Genomic DNA, 18,115 nt, shown 5'->3' with positions numbered 1-18,115 from the left:
AATCCAGAAATTAAAAGATCAGTTAGTTAACAGTATGAACAATAACTCCCATCTCCTTCCCTGACAGCAAGCTTGCTGAGGCGGCTGTTGATCAGTTTGCCTTGGCTGGGGCCTCCAGAGGTAGGTGTGAAGAAGTGGTCTCTAGCCCAGGCAGTGAAGTGCCCCAGCTGGAGTGGGGTCTGGGCTTTCATTTGTTGCTACCATTTGGGCCTAAAAGCAATGGTTGTGGGGCCCAAGGTAGGGAAATGTAGGTGGTGGTTGATGGGACAGTGTAGTCTGTAAATGTCATCCTTTTTGTACCCCTCTTCGCACCCTGCTTTCCCAAGGTGTGGCCCTATTCCTTGCCCCACTGCCTAGGTCTCCACTTGCCGCTTAGGTGGAATAGTCCTATGGGAGGGGTAAATGAAGGGACATCTGGTGAAGATTGAAGAGAATGGAATGCATGGACCCCATTCTGTAAGACCTGGATTTGGGGGGAATGAATTGTCTTAGAATGCTAGACTTTTAGAGCCAAGAAGATCTCAAATTCTTTTCTTCACAGATCATTCTGAGGCCAATAAGGGACACAACTGGAGTGAAATAATACAGCTAGTGTCACTGCATATAAAGTGAGGACTCAATAAATGTCGACTATGTGGAAGGGCTCAGGAGGAGCAAAATACAGTAGTTTCCCCTTATTCGCAGTTTTGCTTTCCACTGTTTCAATTATCCCCAACGGTCAACCGCAAAGCAGGTGAATTTGTCGTTAGGTCAGTAGTAGCCTAACGCTACTTCACAATGCCCTCCTCTTTCTCCTCCCTTCGTTTCATCATGTAGGCATTTTATCATCTCACATCATCATAAGGATGGGTACAGTACCATAAGATATTTTGAGAGAGATGGCATATTTACATAACTTTTATTACAGTATATTGTTATAATTCTATTAAGTTGTTAATCTCACTGTGCCTAATTTATAAAACTTTATGATAGGTATGTATGTATATGAAAAATCGTAATATGTATAGGGTTCCTTACTGTCCAGGGTTTCAGGCATCCACTGGGGGTCTTGGAACGTGTCCCCCACAGATAAGGGAGGACTACTATACCCTGGGAATTGGCCTGGGTTGGAATCCAGGGTTAAGGGAAACCGGGCTGTTGCTGTGACAACTGAACAAATCTGCTCCCAACTCCGCAAAGGAAGAGGGGAACTAGTGTACGTACGCCCAGGCTTTTCCGAAGGGCAGGGTAGGGAGAAGGGCCGGCCGGAGGCCCTGAGAGGGCTGGGCCGCAGGCCGTCAGGCGGGTGGAATCCTGCTGCCCGCCTGCCGGGAGGGCGGAGCTTCGGGTCTCCACGGACACGGCTTCTCCTAGCAACCTGGCGGGCGTCGAGCTGAGCCGCCGGGGCGATGGACGCCGAGAGCCTCCTGCTGTCGCTGGAGCTGGCGTCCGGCAGTGGGCAGGGCCTCAGTCCGGACCGTCGGGCCTCACTGCTCACTTCCCTGATGCTGGTTAAGCGCGACTACCGCTGCGATCGGGTCCTCTTCTGGGGCCGCATCCTCGGCCTCGTCGCCGATTACTACATCGCGCAGGGCCTGAGTGAGGACCAGCTCGCACCGCGCAAGACACTCTACAGGTGGAGGCAGCGCCCGGGTTGGCCGAGGCCGCCGCGGGATGCTGAAGGGAGGGCCAGAGGGGCCGGGAGGGGCGGGGCCTACGCGGTGGAGGACGCGGCTGGACTGGGTCCGAGGAGGAGGGAATGGGGAAGGGCTGAGGGGCGGGGCCCGGGACGGAACGAGACGGTTGAGGATTAAAGGGGACCTGAGCACAGAGCAGAGTCTGAGGCGCTGGGGAAGTGGTGGGCGATGTCCAAGAGGGCGGGGCCCTGGGAGGACGGGCTCTAGGTAAGGGGTGGGGGGAGTGCAAGAGAAATTTAGAGGCCAGTGGGTTTATAACAGAGGCGCCGCCAAGAACAGAGGCGGAGAAAGGTGAAAGTTCCTGGAGAATGGCGACCTGGAGTAGAAGCCAGGTGCCAGCCAGTGCGAGGGCTGGCATTCCGAAGAGCTCAGTCTGGAGGAGGGTCAGAAGCCCCGGGGGTGGGGGTGGTGTGGTGCTGTTTGGAAGTGGGTCCAGAAGCATCGTCAATGGAGTTGTTGTTGGCTGTTGGCTCACGGCAGGAGGCGCTCTAGGAAGTAGTGAAGGAATACGGAATGGGAGAGAAGGGATGTAGAACTGGGAAAAATTCCCTGGACACTACCACGCAGGACCATCCTGCCTCTTTTTGACCACCTCCAGCGATGATGGGGAGCTCAGTGCCTTACAAAGCAATCCATTCAGACCACAGAGTTGGAGACTTCATTTATCTATCCATGCATCAATCCAATGTTGGTTGGACACATTCTGTGCTAGACTTTGCTTACAAAGATGGCTAAGAATCACCCCTGTCTCCAAGGTATTCACATCTTGGGAGGGAGACCGATGGGTAACCCAGTAATTTCAGCAAAAATGTGTTAAAACTAGAACAGAGGTGTATACTAAGGGGGACCAAGGCAGGGCATTCTCCTAGAGAGGAATTAAATAAGGTTACTAAGGGAGTAACTTCGTTGAGATCTGAAAGATGAGGAGGAGTTCTCCAGAAAGGTGTGGGGAAAGGCATGCCAGTTAGAGGGAACAGTTCTGCACACTTGTTGGCTGGAGCGGGCTGGGTGTGTTTGGGAGAACAGTAGGTAGGTAGACATAACAATGGCAGCCGAGGGTGTTATGTAGAGCTGGATGGAGGCCGATGGGGTTGAATTTTGTCCATAGGTTGTGGGGAGCCATCGAGGGCTTTAAACAAGAAGAGCCTGCTCAGATCTCAGTGGGTAAGATGGCCTGGCAGTGGGCGAGCATTTAGGAGTCTGTTGCAGTGTCCAGATGAAGGGGTCTGAAAGGAAGAGGTAGCTGAGGGAACGGAGGGGAGGGGATGGGTTGGAAAGATCTAACGGGTAGACCTGGAAGGACTCGTGACTGTCTGAGCGGGCAGAAGGTGAAGAAGAGGTCGAGGTTGACCCCTCCTCCCAGCTTAGGCAGCTGGGCAGGCGCTCACGCCACTCACCGTGAGAGGATTCGGGGAGCAGGGCCAGGGAAGACCTAGGGAATTTGGTGTGAGGTGCCTGAGGGGCGGGTTGGTAAGGAGGCATGTTAAAGTACAGCTGAGTAGTCCAGAAGAAACATTTGGACTGAAGATAGAGATTTGGCACTCCATTTTTCCCCATAAGTTTTTATTTCTTCAGCACCTACTATGTGCCAGGCATTGATCTAGGCACCAGGAATTCAATGGTAAATGAGACACAGTCCTTGTCTTCATGAAGCTTACATTGTAGTATGTGTGTAAGGGGAGGAGAAACAGACAATAAATACACACACACATATTACATGTCAGCTGGTGTGCTAGGAGGGAGAGAGAACACAGGATGGGGCACTATTTGGTGGTCAAGGATGGCCTCTCTGATAAAGTAACCATTGAGAGGAGACCAGAGGCAACTGAGAGAGTGAGCTCTGTGTTTATCTGAGAGAAGAGGATTCCAGGCAAGTGCAAAGGCCCTGAGGCAGACATGTGCTTAGGGTGTTTGTGGAACCCCAAAGAGGGTAGTGTGGCTGGAGAGGAGTGAGTGAGGGGGAGCATTGTCGGATATGAGGTCAGAGAGGTAAGGGACTGAAGACCATCATGCAGGGCTTTGTGGAGCATTGTGAAGAGTTGGCTTAATGGGAAGTCACTGGAAGTTTCTGCACAGAGACATGGTCTGGCTTAGGTTTTAACAGTTGGGTGGGAACTAGACTGAAAGGGGAGCAGGTATGGAGGTGGGGAGACTGGTTAGGAGGCTACTGCAATATCCAGGCAAGAGGAAACGGTAGCTCGGACCAGGAGGGAAGCAGTGGAGGTGGTTGGATTCTGGATACCAACTAGGCAGTAGCTGTGAGTGAGTACCTGAGTCAGGTGGGTGAGACTGCAGAGAGAAAAGCCGGGTGGGAACAGATCCCTGGAAATACTTAGGACACTGGAGGAGGGAGAAGGGAGATGTGAGAGGAAATAGAAATGGAAATGCATTTGTTGCCTTTTAGGTCCCACGGATCACACTTTCTCCTAAGCGGTCTCTAGGGGTGGGGGGGTGCAGAAATCACTGTGCAGTGGGCAAAGAGTGAAAGCAAGGGGGAGGAAGGGCTCCCACGGGGCAAATTATTGTTCTGAAATTGTTGCGCAGAGTTCTGGAAGAGGAGGGAGGGACAGGAAAAGGGCATTTTCTAGAGAAGCATGGATTTGAGGGCTGTTGTTTTAGAAAGCTGAGAAGTTTTTATGTTGAGAAGGAGCCAGTGGAGAATAAAGGGCAGGAAGATGAGCAGAGACCAGGCTGGGGACACAGGCCCTGAGTGGATTAGAGAGGAGTGAGAGGTCCTCTCCGGTGGGAAGTGAGAAAGAAGGGACTGGGCTGGCCAGTGCTCCTGAAGACCTCAGAGGACGGGAGGTCCTGAGCCTGGGCTGGGCTCTCCTGAGCAATGGGGGAAGATGGCTGTGCTGCTGGCTCAGTAGGCAGGTGGAGCACGAATCTGGGGCCCACCAAAGCAGAGACACCTGCAAATAAGGAAAGTTCAGCTTCCAGAAACTCATCTGGAATCTCACAGTCTAGAAATCTAGGAAGAAGCTCTTGGAATTTCGGCATATGTGAAGTTTTTTTTTTTTTTTTTTTTTTTGAGGAAGATTAGCCCTGAGCTAACATCTGCTGCCAATCCTCCTCTTTTTGCTGAGGAAGACTGGCCCTGAGCTAACATCCGTGCCCATATTCCTCCGCTTTATATGTGGGACGCCTACCACAGCATGGCTTACCAAGCGGTGCCATGTCCGCACCCGGGATTTGAACTGGTGAACTCCGGGCCGCCAAAGCAGAATGTGTGCACTTAACCGCTGAGCCACCTGGCTGGCCCCCATATGTGAAGCTTTTGTGACCTTTTAAAAAATAAAATTGCATTTGCATCACATATGGGGGTGGGGTGCACCACAGGCACTTCGGGGTCCTAAGGGGAAAAGTGTGACTCCCAACAGCTTTTCTTGGGCCTCACCCCTCTGGAGAAGGGGCAGTGGCGGGAGCCTGAGGGAGAGGGGGAGTTGGAATCTGGGGTGATGCAGATGTTGTCGGCAGCCTGAACTGCATGGAGTGGAGCCTCCTGCCCCCTGCCACAGACGAGATGATGGTGCAGACATCCGTGGTGAAGGGCCGCTTCACGGGGGACCCCTCGCATGAGTATGAACACACTGAGCTGCAGAAGGTGAACGACGGCGAGAAGGTCTTTGAAGAAGAAGTAGTGGTGAGTGAAGACGAGAGGAGGAGGGCTGAAAGAAGAGGGCCTGGGCCAAACCCAGCCCAATAGAAACTCTGGCAGCAAAACATAACACACAGGTCCTGAGTGAGAGGGTGGAGAGTGGGTGGGCGGAGCCTGGCTCTGGGGCAGGGGCTGGAAGAAAGGGTCTGTGCTGTGCTCTAGGGTAAGCGAATGTGTACACGCGCTTATATTTTTGTATCAATTTTTATCTTACTAGATAATACATGGTTTGAAAGTCAAAGGTACAAAAAGGAATATAGTAAAGTTTGCCTCCCATCCATGTCCACCTGTCACCCAGCTCCTCTTTCGGAGGGACATTAATGTAACCTTTTTGAGTGTGTGTTGTGTCCAAATCTTGCTACTCAAAGTGCAATCTGGATCAGAAGCATCATGATGCCCTAGGAGTTAGAAATGCAGAATAATTGGGCAACATCAGCATCTGCATTTTAACACATTCCCAGGGGACTGGAATACACATTCAGGTGTGAGAAGCTCTGCTTCCAGAGACATTTGATGCGAATACAAACCTCAGCAAATGTCTTACCTCTACATACAGTTATGAGTCGGTTAACAATGGGAATACGTTTTGAAAAATGGGTCATTACACAATGTCATCATTGTGCGAATGTCACAGAGTGCACTTACACAAACCTAGATAGTATAGCCTACTATGCACCTAAGCTAATAGTACTAATCTTATAAGACCATTGTCATATACGCGGTCTGTCACTGACTGAAACGTCATTATGCAGCTCATGACTGTAGTCTCTATTATTTTTTTTTTGTGATGAAGATTGGCCCTGAGCTAACATCTTTTGCCAGTCTTCTTCTATTTTATGTTGGATGCCGCCACAAGCATGGCTTGACTAGCAGTGCTAGGTCCTCGCCAGGGATCTGAACCTGTGAACCCCGGGCAGTTGAAGTGGAGCTCACAAACTTAACCACTACACCACCAGGCCAGACCCTAAAACTTTTTTTGTGTGTGTGTGAGGAAGACTGTCCCTGACATAACATCTGTTGCCAATCTTCCTCTATTTTGTGTGTGAGATGCTGCCACAGCATGGCTTGATGAGCAGTGTGTGGGGTCCACATTCAGGATCCAAACCTGCAAACCCTGGGCCACCAAAGAGGAGCACATGAACTTAACCACCATGCCACCAAGCTGGCCCCTCTTTTTATCTTAAAAAACCCCAAAACAAATGGCAGCATGTTGTGCATATAGTCTTCACCTTGCTTTTTTCACCTAACAATACATTTTGAAGGTCTTTCTTTCTCAGTACCTTAAAGGGCCTCCCATTCTTTCTACCATTGTGTGAATGTACCGTAATTTAACCAGTGTCTTATTCGTGGAAATGTAGGTTTCCACATTTTAGCTCTGACAGGCAGTGCCACAAGGAAGGACCTTGCACAGACATCATTTCCAATGCGTGCAGTCTATTTGAAGGATCAATTCCTAGAAATGGAATTGCTAGATCAAAAAGTAAAGAGCCCAAGTTTTGAAACTAGACAAACCTGGAATTCAAAACCCAGCCTCTGCTCCTGAGCCTGGGTGACGCCAAAAGTCTGGGTCTAGGCCTGCGATGCCTCGGCTGCACCCCCCACCCCCCACACTGGACAAACTTAACTTGCCTTCAGTTTTATTTTCTGTAAAATTGGGATAATTATATTTACTTTGCAGGCTTGTGCAGATTAAATGAGATTAAGGACCCTGGCCTGGGCGCTTATTAAGTAATAGTTTCCATCTCTTCCTTTGTAAACAATCCCGGTGGGCTGCCCATGGGAAATCAGTGGCCGAGTGACTCTAGGGACTCCTGGTGACATGTTTTCCCTGTCAAGTGATGCTTTTTCCCAAACAGCTTTTTGAAGTCCTTTAGTTCAGGTTTGCCCTTGATATTGATTGTCACCAAATTTCATCTGCATCAAGATGTTATAATATGGTGTGATGAGGAGAAATAGTATTAAGTCAAAGAGCAGGATGTGAAACTATATAAAATTTTGCTTTAAATATACACATAGAAAAAAGAATAGAAGAAAGTATACTAATATGTTATCAGTGATTATCTTTAGGAGATGGGATTATGAGTGGTTCTCATTTTCTTAAGCATATTTAAAATATTTCTGTATTACCTAAATATTCTACAGTAAGCAGGACTGCTTTTGTATTTTAAAAAGGCAAAATAAGCAACATTTAAATATGGTGACAGGATGGTATTGTCCTGGGAGGATACAAAAGAAACTATTAATAGTGGTTATCCTCAGTGAGGGCAATTAGGGCACCAGGGATGGGGTGACAGAGACTGTTTTTTTGTAGTTTTAAATATTGTGCCACCAGTATGGGTTACCAATTTAAAAAAGAAAGAAAGAAAACTTGACAAGAGGGAAAGTGAGGGCTTGCCTAGCCAGTGATTTTCCATGGACCTGGCATCTACACTGTGGTGACCCAGAACAGATGGTTATGCAGAGGGCCCTTGGACCACGGGTGAGTGGGCACCAGCACCCTGGCAGGATGTCTTGCATCTCCTGTCTCCTCAGGTCCAGATCAAGGAAGAGACCCGCTTGGTGTCCATCATTGACCAGATTGACAAGGCTGTGTCTGTCATTCCCCGTGGTGCCCTCTTTAAGACTCCTTTTGGACCCGTCCATGTCAATCGGACCTTTGAAGGTGAGTTCTCTGGGGCCTCTCTCAAGGGCAGGAGGGCATCCCTTCCCAAACATAGTTTGGACACATGTCTGAGAGTTGAGGGAAACCTGCCCACTTCCTCAGAGAAGGAATAGGTGTGGCCACATCACTTGGGAGCATGGCCCAATGGCCTGGCATGGGTGGTTGGCATGGACCCCGACTCTTTTCTGCCTGAGGGTGGGAGAGCATTTGGCTGTCTGGGTCCCAGGGCTTTGCATGGGTCTGAGTTCCTTGCCTTTTTCCACCTTCCTCCTCTTTGGTCTCTCCTCATTGTAGGATCTGGGCCAAGTTTGGGCTGAGGGAACACTACTGCCTTTTCTCCCTTCAGTTCTCTGTCAGTAGTTGACTGAGTCCTTTGCAAGCCCCTCCATATGGTCCCTATGCATAGAGAAAGGGGGCTATGGGGTTTGGGGCTGACCATCCCTTCCTACCTGCCATCTCTTTTTAGGACTGTCTTTGTCCCAAGCCAAGAAGCTCAGTTCCTACTTCCACTTCAGGGAGCCTGTTGAGCTGAAGAACAAGACCTTGCTTGAGAAGGCTGACCTGGACCCCTCCCTGGACTTCTTGGATTCCTTGGAGCATGACATCCCCAAAGGTAAGCCTATTACTTTGAGGACATTGAATCTGCACCCAGGTCAGAGCAGTGGGCCATGCCACCTGCCGTTCTTCTCTGAGAGTGGAAGCAATGGCCGGGGTAGGAATTGGTGGTTCACTGTAGGTCCTTGAGGGTGGGGCTTCCCAGGGCCCATATAGGGCTCAGCTCATAGTTGGTAAATGTGTGCAGACTAAAGGAAGGATTGTCTTCCATATGCTTCCAGAGACAGGAAGTCTCTCAGTGTCTCTTTTGATGTTCATATCAATCACGAATGGAGGCAGGTTAGGAATCTTCCCCCAAACATCTCTGAAAACACCCCTGAAGATAGTAGCCGTACATACATCTCAACTGTTAGTTTTGGGGTTAGATCCAGTGCTTGGCACATAGCTGGTGCTCAGTGAGTGGGTGCTGACTGACTTGCTAAGGAAATGAATTCTGCACATTTGCTTCCTGCTATGTGTGTGGTACTTTTTAATCTTCAAACATACAGCTTCAGAGGCTTTCCTGTGCTTCAGGGCCCACCTGGCCCAGGCACACACCAGCAGTTGGTGGTGGGGTCACAGAGACCCCATTTCTTTCCCCTGAGCCTCGCCAATAGAGAAGAGCCTGTCCTAGGAAGAGGCTCTTGCTTGGCTGCTGTACCCCAGGAAGGTGCCAGGCTTTGGGAAATTGAGGGCCAGACCCAAGGCCCTGACTCAAGGCCTTTGTTTCTTCCCCTCCTCATGCAAAGATGTTCTGAGAACTGGAGGGGTCTATTGTTGATGATGACAATGACAATGATAATGATAATAACTCATAGAAGCAATGATGCTGCTTATTGTGTGCCAGGCACTGTACTCAACTCTCTCCATGACTTACTTCATTTTAACCTTCACAGCCAACCTATGAGGTAGATACAATTATTATCCCCATTTTACAGATGAAGAAACAGAGGCTCAGAGAGTTAAAGCCAAGGACACAGTAAGTGTTCGAGTGCTAGACTCCAGGGCTCTGGCATGAACTGTGGTGTCAAGTAGATGGTGTTTCCTTTTAAGTGGACGATGGGGACAGCAGGACAACAATCAGCCTTTCCCCTAGCGGAACACCTCTGAGGAGCAAGCAGCAACCCAGCTGGACTGGAACTTAGGAGTGCAATTGCAGAGGTGGTTAAAGGCCAGTGCTCTGGAATTAGCCTGGGTTTGAATTCTGAATCTGCCACTTACTAGCTGTGTGATCTCGGGCAAGTCCCTCAACTTCCTTGTGCCTCAATTTCTTCACTTCTAAAAGGGGAAGAATGATATTTTCTACCTCACTGGGTTGTTATGAGAATTAAATGAGTTAACACGTATACAAAATGCTTATAACAGTGCCTAACACATAGTAAGGACTCAAATAAAGATTAATAATTATTATTCATATTATTTTTAGTGGCAAAAAGACCTTAGAGGTGGGTTGGGCAGGCCTAGGAGGGCCTAGAAGGCCAAGGTGCAGGAGGCCTAGACCAAGGCAGTAGGAACATCTGGTGGCCTGTGAGAAGGTCTGTGATAATAAAGCAGTGGTGCTCGGATGGATGGATGAGGAGCAAGCCAGGCGTCTGGAGGCCACTTCAGGGCTACTGCAGTGTCCTGGGGGCCAGTGATGGGTCCTGTGCGGGTCAGGGGTGCCAGGAAGGAATGGCTATTCTGGCCTCCGCCACAAGGGGGCACCCGAGTCAAGCCTACCTGAGCATAGAAAGGGGCTCCTGGACCCGTGGGGGAAATACAGAAGGTTTATAGGGGTTGGGCATTTCTCACCCATCAGACATACTTTCCAGACTCCTGTTATCTCATCCAACTCTGTGCTCCCAGCCTGGCCAGGAGCCAGAGGGGGCTGCACATCCCCGGTTGATAAAGGTAGCCAGGAACCCTCTGGTGGTGGGACCCAATGCCAGGGGCTGAGTGGTGGGCTGGGAAAAGTCCTCTTACTGTCCCTAATCCGGGGGCAGCAGCCTTGCCTCCTTGATTCAGGGTGTGGCTGGACAGCTCTGCTTGGTGCTGACTTCTGAGCCTTCTCACACGCAGCTGGATGCTCCAAGGTGGGTGGATAAGGCCTTCCCTCCACAGTGCTGGGGGATTAGGGGGGTTGACATAAGAGTGCCTTTTTCCCTTGCAGTGTGAGAGGCAAGGAGGGGGCCAGACTAAAGCCAGGGCTAGATGGGGTGTGGGGGCCCAGCAAAGTCTCCCTAAGGGAACCCCCTTAGCCCCATCAGCCTTGCCATTTGGAATAAAGGGGACGCAAGAGGCAGCTCTCTCTGCAGCAGTGATGTAAGATATGGAGCTTTAGGGTTTTCCCAAAGGATGCTGGGGCCACACTGATGTGTCTAGTCGGCAAGTAAATTCATCAGGCCGCTGGGAGGTACAGGATCTGGGCCAGGGAGGTGGGTGAGTTTCATTGGCCTGAGGCCCCAGACTTCTTGCCCTAATGGTGGGCCTCAGGGCTCAAGGATTAGCTGAAGTTCGTATCGCGGTTCACCCCAGCGTGTTGCTTTGTCCTCAGCACTGAAGCCTTGGGAGCTGAGGGCTTCTGCCATCTCCTATGCATGTGGGCCCAAGGGGAGGGATGCTCCTGGCCTGACCTTGGGAAACCTTACATCTTTTGGTCCTCCAGCCCCCTTCCTTCCAGAGCCACCACCAAAAAGCCTCCAGGAAGTCAGGCCGAGCTTTTTCACATGATTGCTTGGTGGGCCCATGGTGTGAGGGTGGAGGTGTGGATGGTCGGGGGAGAGCAGACACTCTGATTTTGCTTCCAGACTCCCTTCCTTATCTCCCAGTGAAAGCAGGAGCGCTGGGAGGCAGACAGCAGCCTGAATGGCAGCCTGAATGGGCTGGCCTAAGTGGGGTCAAAATCCTTGGGACACCAGCACTGGTTGGAGAGATGGAATTTGGCAGCTGTTTTCTGCCCAGGTAGATCATTGTTTCCTTTCTGGGTCAGAGGCAACTGCTCAGGGGGACTTCATGTCACCTGTGAGCAGGTACGATTTAGGTTTCCCTATCCCTGGGACTCCTGCTCTCTGTGCCCATGGAGGTAGGCAGTTGCTCAGCAGTTTGTCCCTGGGCCAGCCTTGGCTGAGGATAGGGAGGGATGTCGCCTGGGGCCACTAATACCCTCCTGAGCTGTCCTGCCATGTCCTGGGGTCAGCCGAGTTTCGTGGGAGTGGGTAGCTTTGGGGGAAGAACCATACTCCTGGTGGATGCAGGGCACCAGTTAAGAGTTCTCTGAGCGTGGGCTGCAGCCAGGTGAGACAGATGGAGCACCAGGTCAGGAGGCCAGATTTCTAGGTAGTACTCTGCCACTCGATGCTCCTTAACCTTTCACTCCATCAGCAAATAGCCACTGAGCAGCCACTATGTGCCAGGCAGTGGGGATGCCGTCGTGAACAAGACAGATACTGTCCTTGCCTCACAGAGGTCTGGGAAGATCAAATGAAACAGAGGATGGGAAGTGGAAATGTAAAATAGAAGGTGCCTCACAAACAAAGTCCCTGGTGTCCTGGGAAGCAGCGAGGGGCAGGCAGAGCCGAGAGGGAAGCAGAGCGTGAGGGGTGGAGGGCAGGGCTCCCATCCTTGCTCCACCCTGGGCTGGAGCTGGCAGATCTCAGGAAGTGCCAGGCACAGGGCCTCTGGGGTTCCAGCACACAAGTGGGGTGGAGCTCTCAGCAGCAAGGCCCAGTTCAGGCAGCAGAGGGCAGCAAGGGGCCTCCCTGCCTAGAAAGCAGCCTTTAAAAGGTGCTAGTGGTGGTGATGGCTGGGGAGAGGACGGGGGACAGGGGAGACAGGAGCACTGGAGTGGTGGGGAACATGGTGCCCAGGATCTTGTGGGTCTGTGCAGGTGGCTCCTCCCACCAAGTTCCTTGGAAGCCTGGCTGACAGGTGCTCAGCCTGGACCAGGGTGCCTGGCCTTGCCCATCAATTAGACAGGGCCCTCTTCTGCCTCTCGCCCCACCCCCACCAGCCTCTAGGGGGTGTGACCTTACCTTGTGGCCCTGGTGTGGGGGGAGTGGCTGCTCTGAGAAGGGACTGACGCCATTTCTGTGGTGTGACCAGTTGTGTGGTACTGGTCTGAGGAGAGGGTTTCAACTATCTGCTGCCTGCTGATCCCCAGCCTGGCCCACTCCGCCTTCAAACTTAATCTCAGAGCTTTGCTGCCTTTCTTCCTGGAGGGCAGGGCAATGCAATTATGATAAGCATACTCTGGCCTGAGGTTTCCAGACTAGCAAGGTGGGTGAGACCCCAAGGCCCAGGAAACCCAGGAGGACTTCCTGCTGATTGCAAAAGGCCCTATTCCTAATTTACCAGCTTGTTCCCCACCACATCCTCAAAAGACAGCTTGTGGAGAAGACTGACTGCCAGGGGGCAGGAGGGGAGGTTTGGGGCGACTTAGCCTCTGGGCTAAGAACTGAAAACATCAGGGCTGCAGGAGGCTGCTTCCCCTGGAGTCTGAGAGGAGGTGGTGGCAGCTGGCTGGGCCCAAGCCTTTCTGGCAGTTGCAATAAGAAAAGTGGGTGAAGGTGACAGCAAGTGCCTGGGTCCTCAGGTAGATGCTACGTGACTCCTGGCACGTTGGGAGCCTATGTGTTTCCTGGGCGACCAGCTGAGCCAGGGACAAGGAGAGGAGGACAGGAGTGTGACAGGAATGCACGGGAGGGAGGGAGGCAGTGTTGTTGGCTGGCCTGCCCCTCACATGCCACTTGTGTGCTCTGCCAGCACCCTTCGGCCTGCTTGGCACTGACCCCCTGCCCTGGTGGGGGGGATCACTGTATTTCTCTAGCATCCCTGACAGTTTCTTCTTGCTCTCTGGGGCTGGGATGAGGGGGAAGTCCCTGCTGATGAGCCTGGGCCCCCTCATCCAGTGGAGGCAAGAGGTAGCCAAACCCTAGGTGGGCATGCTGGTATGAGGGGTCAGGACCCAGCCCTTGGCCACGGTGTGCCAAGGTGCTAGTGACAGTGACCTGATGAGTGGTCTAGTTGGGGGACTCCAGGACTCCATTTCTCCAGAACAGCATTTGGCCCAGGCGGGCTGCAAGCTGCTGTCTCCGGGTGGGCAAAGAGGAGTGAGGCAGAGCCTGACTTTTCTCAGTTCAAAGGAGCTATGTGACCAAGGGCAGGGAGGGACTGTCCCCAGACAATGCTCTGGGCACTGGAGGGGGTAACCAAGGTGTGTTAGGGAATGCCCCTTCCTGGGGTCTGTGCTTCAGGCCAAGGGTCTGAATGCGGTACACTGGGAACACTGCGTTCTCTCACCCTCCACTCCCATTACCCCTAGGCAATCTGTTTTCTAGAATGAGTGACTATGAAAGCAACAGACCTGGGCCTCTAGAACTCTGAGGGCAGGTCTGGGAGGTGGAGGACCTCAGGTGTCCAGAGAAGAAAGTTCTAGGAGCCAGGGGAAATACTCCTCCTTCTCTGGCCAGGAAAGGCACCCCCTTTTAGGCAGCGCCCCACCCAGACCTCTAACCCAGGGACACTCTTCTTTCCTCTTTATGTTGTCTGGCTGGCACTGTGTGGGCCTGGGGGAGTGGAACCAAGCCCACACTGGGGCTTCTACTTCATCATCTCATGCATGGGTGGTGGCACATGGTGCAGGCCACTGCAGAGTGCTGAGATGGGCTCCAAGCCAGCCTCTCCGTAAGCAGGCCAGGGCCAGCTGATCTACATGCACCCAGAAAGCTCTGGCTTGGACCTGGGCAGGTGACGGCACCCTGAGCAGGGCGGAGCTCCATCAGGGCCGGGGGTTCCTGGTGGTCAAGTCTCTCGGATGCAGGGTGGCCCCCAGTGGGTGGAGACTAGCTGTGAGGCTGCTGGGTGTGGAGTGACCAGGGTGGGCCATGGCTGGAGGAGGCCTGGGGGAAGCTGGGGCAGCAGGAGCCAAGCAGCCGGGCTGAGCTGGCAGCCGATGAAGGCCTCAGTGCAGCTTGCAGTCCATCGCTGGCTGGTCTAACACCAAAACCTTCAAAGCATTTGCCTTTCTGGCAGGGCCTGGAGCAGAGCTGCGGCTGGGCTGGGGAGAGGCCTCAGTGCGCAGGGGAATAGAAGCTCCAGATCTGCATCCAGAGGCGATTTTCCCAGGCTCCTTCCTCCCACACAGCGGCTCCCTCCCTTGGTTCTGGAGCTGGATCAGGCCCTTCCCACCAAGTCCTCGTGGCTGCACAACCTAGCCCCAGGCTGGGCTGCTCGTCTGGGGAGCACACTGCAGGGTAGAACCCAGGACAGACAAAGGCTCATTAGCTGCAGCTCAAGTCCCCTCCTGCCAGGACGGCTCCCAGTCTACCAGCTGCCAGAGAGGGCTATTGAGCTGGGAAACCTGAAACGGCCAAACTTCCGTGTGAGCCCCTGGTCAGGTCTACTCCATTTCAGATCAGAGGCTTCTGGGACTGGGGAAGAGAGAGCAGAATGGCAAGCAGGACAAATGGCACTAGGACGGAAGGTCACTGTGATTACCCCTGGTACAGGGTGGGGGAGCCTGAAGTCTCCCCTAGTCTGGCCCCAACTCCCCTTGGCCTGTGGATTCAGCTTCCTCCCCCACTCAACCCTTAACTAGATTTGCTGACAGAAACAAAACGGACTGGTTTGAGTTTCACCTCTTTTCATTTCCTTTGCCCTCCCTCTGGAAGTGGTTTTAATGAGCAGTGAAATGGCTAAAAGGCAATCAGGAGGAGTAAAGCGTCGGGATAATTAAATTGTCTTCCCTTTTCCCAGTGGAACCTTAGCACCCGGGCTTGGTTGCCCAAGGCGCTGGGGGCCTCTGCACACCCAGCAGAGCTCCGGCTCCAGAGCACCCAGGCCTTGCCTCCTGCCCGCCTCCTCCCAGGGTCCTGGAGCATCCAGATGGAGAGGGGCAATGCCCTGGTGGTCCTGCGCAGCCTGCTCTGGCCAGGCCTTACCTTCTTCCATGCTCCCCGCACCAAGAACTGTGGCTATATCTACATGGGCACCGGTGAGAAGAACATAGACTTGCCCTTCATGCTGTAGAGGGGGCCACGCCTGCAGATTTTTTTGTAAAGTCTAAATATTATTTTCTTAAAATTCAGTGAATTTGGTCTGTTTTCTCCTGCTGCTTCCCCTCATCTCCACCTCCATCTGGTGTCCAGGTTCTGAGGAGAGGACCACTGGGCCGGGAGACCCAGCTCTAAAGCAAGGAGCAGAGGGCTGGAATGTGCAAATGAGAGAGGATGGTGGGTGGAAATGGCTGTGGGAGGTGACAGCCAGAAGCCCTTTGAGGAAGGCAACCTCCTGCACTCAGATGAGAGCTGCACATCGGTCAGGTAGCCCAACTCACCTCCTCCTTGCAGCCCCCCAGGCTGAAGAGCTAACAGCTTTCAATAAAGAGAATGGGAACCTGTTTGGCCCACGAACTCCCTCCAGTTACATTCATGTAGTCCATCACAAGAGCTCTGTAACTGGCCTGAAATGGGCTCAAACCACTGCCACTACCCAACCCCCTTCCCAAGCAATGAGCACACACACCCAGTGGGTGACTACATGAGCCTGGTTTATGACATTCCTTTGGGCAAAAATCCTGTCCCCCAGCACTGAGCACAGCCCAAGCCAGTCATGAGACCATAGCAGCTGCCAAGGGACCCAACTGCCCTGTCTGCCCCCAACTGCACTGTTGCTGGGCAGGCCAAGGGCTCTGAAGTTGGTCCCACTGCCCCTCACGTCCTTCATGTTGGAGGAGCTGGGTGGCCCTAGTGGCATGGGGTGGGAGTGCAGGAGGAGCTGTGGCGAGGTTCCCAGGAAGCCCACTCAGTCAATGGTACAGCACCAAAGGCCTTCTAGAGTAGGAGACATTGTCTTTCAGGAGGGGTGACCCAACAGCCATGCGCACCTTGTTCCAGCGGTGGCCTTTATTGTAGATGGGCTTGACAGAGCGGGGAGACCAGCGGGTCAGGTACCTGTGGAGGGAGGATGGGGGGCAGCTGTGAGGGCTGAGGGCCCATGCTAGAGCTGGGAGAGTGGGTTCTGCCTTCTCAGGCCAAAGCTGTGGTTGCCCAACCAAATCTTTTCACCAGATTTCCTTTCTTGAGCAGGGGCTTTTCCTGGGAGCAACCGCTGAGTGTGCTGTAAACACATGGGCTGGGCTCTTGCTGCCGCAAGTGTGTGTGGCCAGGGTCAGGCAGCCCAGGGCCATGCACTCCCTTGATCTTTATGAGTTGTCAATGTCTGTGTGTATTTGATGGGGGAGAAGGCGGAGGAAGAAGCTGCTCAGACAACAGATTGTTCCTCTTTGGCCTCAGCCACGGGGAGAGGAGAGGTTGATGTAAGTGCCTGGAGGAATCCTTCCCTCTTCCCCACTTGGCTCACTCTGCCATCCCAGCCTTCAGGGAGCTCCCCTGGACAGCCGTAACTACTGTAGGACCCCAGCCCATCACCCAACCTATGATGGAAGCCAAGGGTGAGGGCCCGTGGGTGCAGACCTAGCCTGGAGGGTTCCTGTAAGTAGGAGGGGAGTGGGAAAGATGGCTGCCGCCCACAGACCTTTAGCCTCCTTTGGGGATGTCCAGGGCCCTGATAGTTCCTGGAAAAGTGGCTCATGCCGGCTGGGATTGGGGTTTACTCCATCCAGAATGAAACTTGGATCCTGTCCAGAGAGGCCCACCCTTCATCGTGAAAGCTCAGCCATGGCAAAGGCCAGGATCCTGCCCTGCCTCCACTCAACCCAGCTGCCTCTAGAAACCCTCACATGAGGGGTTTTTAATTAAAAAATTAATAACTTTGGCTGAAAATTTTTAGGTAAAAAATGATTGCTAATTTATACATTTCAACTGACCTCCCCTGGACCTTGGTCTTCTGCTCTCAGCCCTGTGCAAGGAACAGCTCTGACAGGAAGTAAAAAGCCACAGGACATACTGGCCTACACTCCAAGTGTAGGTGGACAGGCAGGGGAGTGCTGTTGAGGTCAGTGCCCCCAACAGGGAGTCATCTGTGGAGTGGGCTGGCCCCAGGGACTGCTTTTCCTGTGGTTGGTGATGCTGGACAGCAGAAGCCTACAGGTGAAGGGAGGGGAACCCGGCAGGCCCTGCGCCAGCATCTCCCCGTGTTCAGAGGTGGGCCATGGGAAAGGAGTGCTCACAGATTCAAGGACCCCAGGAGATCCTGAGGCTGGCCAGCTACTTGAGAGCTGCTACCCTAGAGCTGTTCTTTCCCCCCTGCCCTCGAGAGCCCTGAGGGAAGCTGGGCTTCAGCTAGCCCTGGGTGTGATGCTTGTGCCACATACAGCAGCTAGCTGGCAGGGCAAGGGGTGGAGGAGACGGCACCTGGGGGGCCTGCAGTCAGCTCTCTGGGAACACTCCAGCTCCAGGAAGAACCAAGGTTCTTTCCTGAACAAGCTCCTTACTACCTCTCCTGAGGGGCGGGGGAAGAAGGAACACGTGGCTCCCCTGGGGCCCCGGCAGAGCCTGGGCCAATACATGGCAGCTCAAGGACCTCTGGATGGAATCATAAAGTCCCTTGCAAGGGAATCGACCTCCCTTGTAGCCAGGACTCCCCTTC

General features: G+C 53.0%; 2 protein-coding genes across 7 annotated transcripts in view; one reads left to right on the top strand and one right to left on the bottom strand.

Moving 5' to 3' along the window:
• The first annotated feature begins 948 nt into the window (after positions 1 to 948).
• RSPH9 (radial spoke head component 9) lies at positions 949 to 16,109 on the top strand. 6 transcript variants are annotated; one of them, XM_046640244.1, is made up of 6 exons: positions 949 to 1,615; positions 5,154 to 5,319; positions 7,867 to 7,996; positions 8,463 to 8,609; positions 15,435 to 15,560; positions 15,655 to 16,109. In XM_046640244.1, the coding sequence occupies exons 1-6, from the start codon at positions 1,389 to 1,391 to the stop codon at positions 16,107 to 16,109; spliced, it is 1,251 nt and encodes a 416-aa protein (XP_046496200.1). In that variant the 5' UTR covers positions 949 to 1,388. The 6 variants fall into 6 exon arrangements, with proteins under 6 accessions (XP_046496200.1, XP_046496201.1, XP_046496204.1 ...); XM_046640248.1 differs by adding an exon at positions 10,595 to 10,662 and having other exon boundaries at positions 956 to 1,615; positions 15,323 to 15,663; XM_046640245.1 differs by lacking the exon at positions 15,435 to 15,560.
• The window catches only part of MRPS18A (mitochondrial ribosomal protein S18A), a 16,175-nt gene continuing 14,158 nt past the window's right edge, over positions 16,099 to 18,115 (bottom strand). Inside the window, exon 6 of the mRNA XM_046640250.1 lies at positions 16,099 to 16,518. Within this exon, the coding sequence (XP_046496206.1) occupies positions 16,374 to 16,518 (145 nt within the window). The 3' untranslated portion in view covers positions 16,099 to 16,373. The remainder of the gene's footprint in view (positions 16,519 to 18,115) is intronic.

Source organism: Equus quagga, chromosome 15, assembly GCF_021613505.1.
Source record: "Equus quagga isolate Etosha38 chromosome 15, UCLA_HA_Equagga_1.0, whole genome shotgun sequence".
NCBI lineage: Eukaryota > Metazoa > Chordata > Mammalia > Perissodactyla > Equidae > Equus > Equus quagga.
The sequence above is the reverse complement of the archived record's forward strand: the minus strand, read 5'-3'. Positions and strand labels throughout refer to the sequence as shown.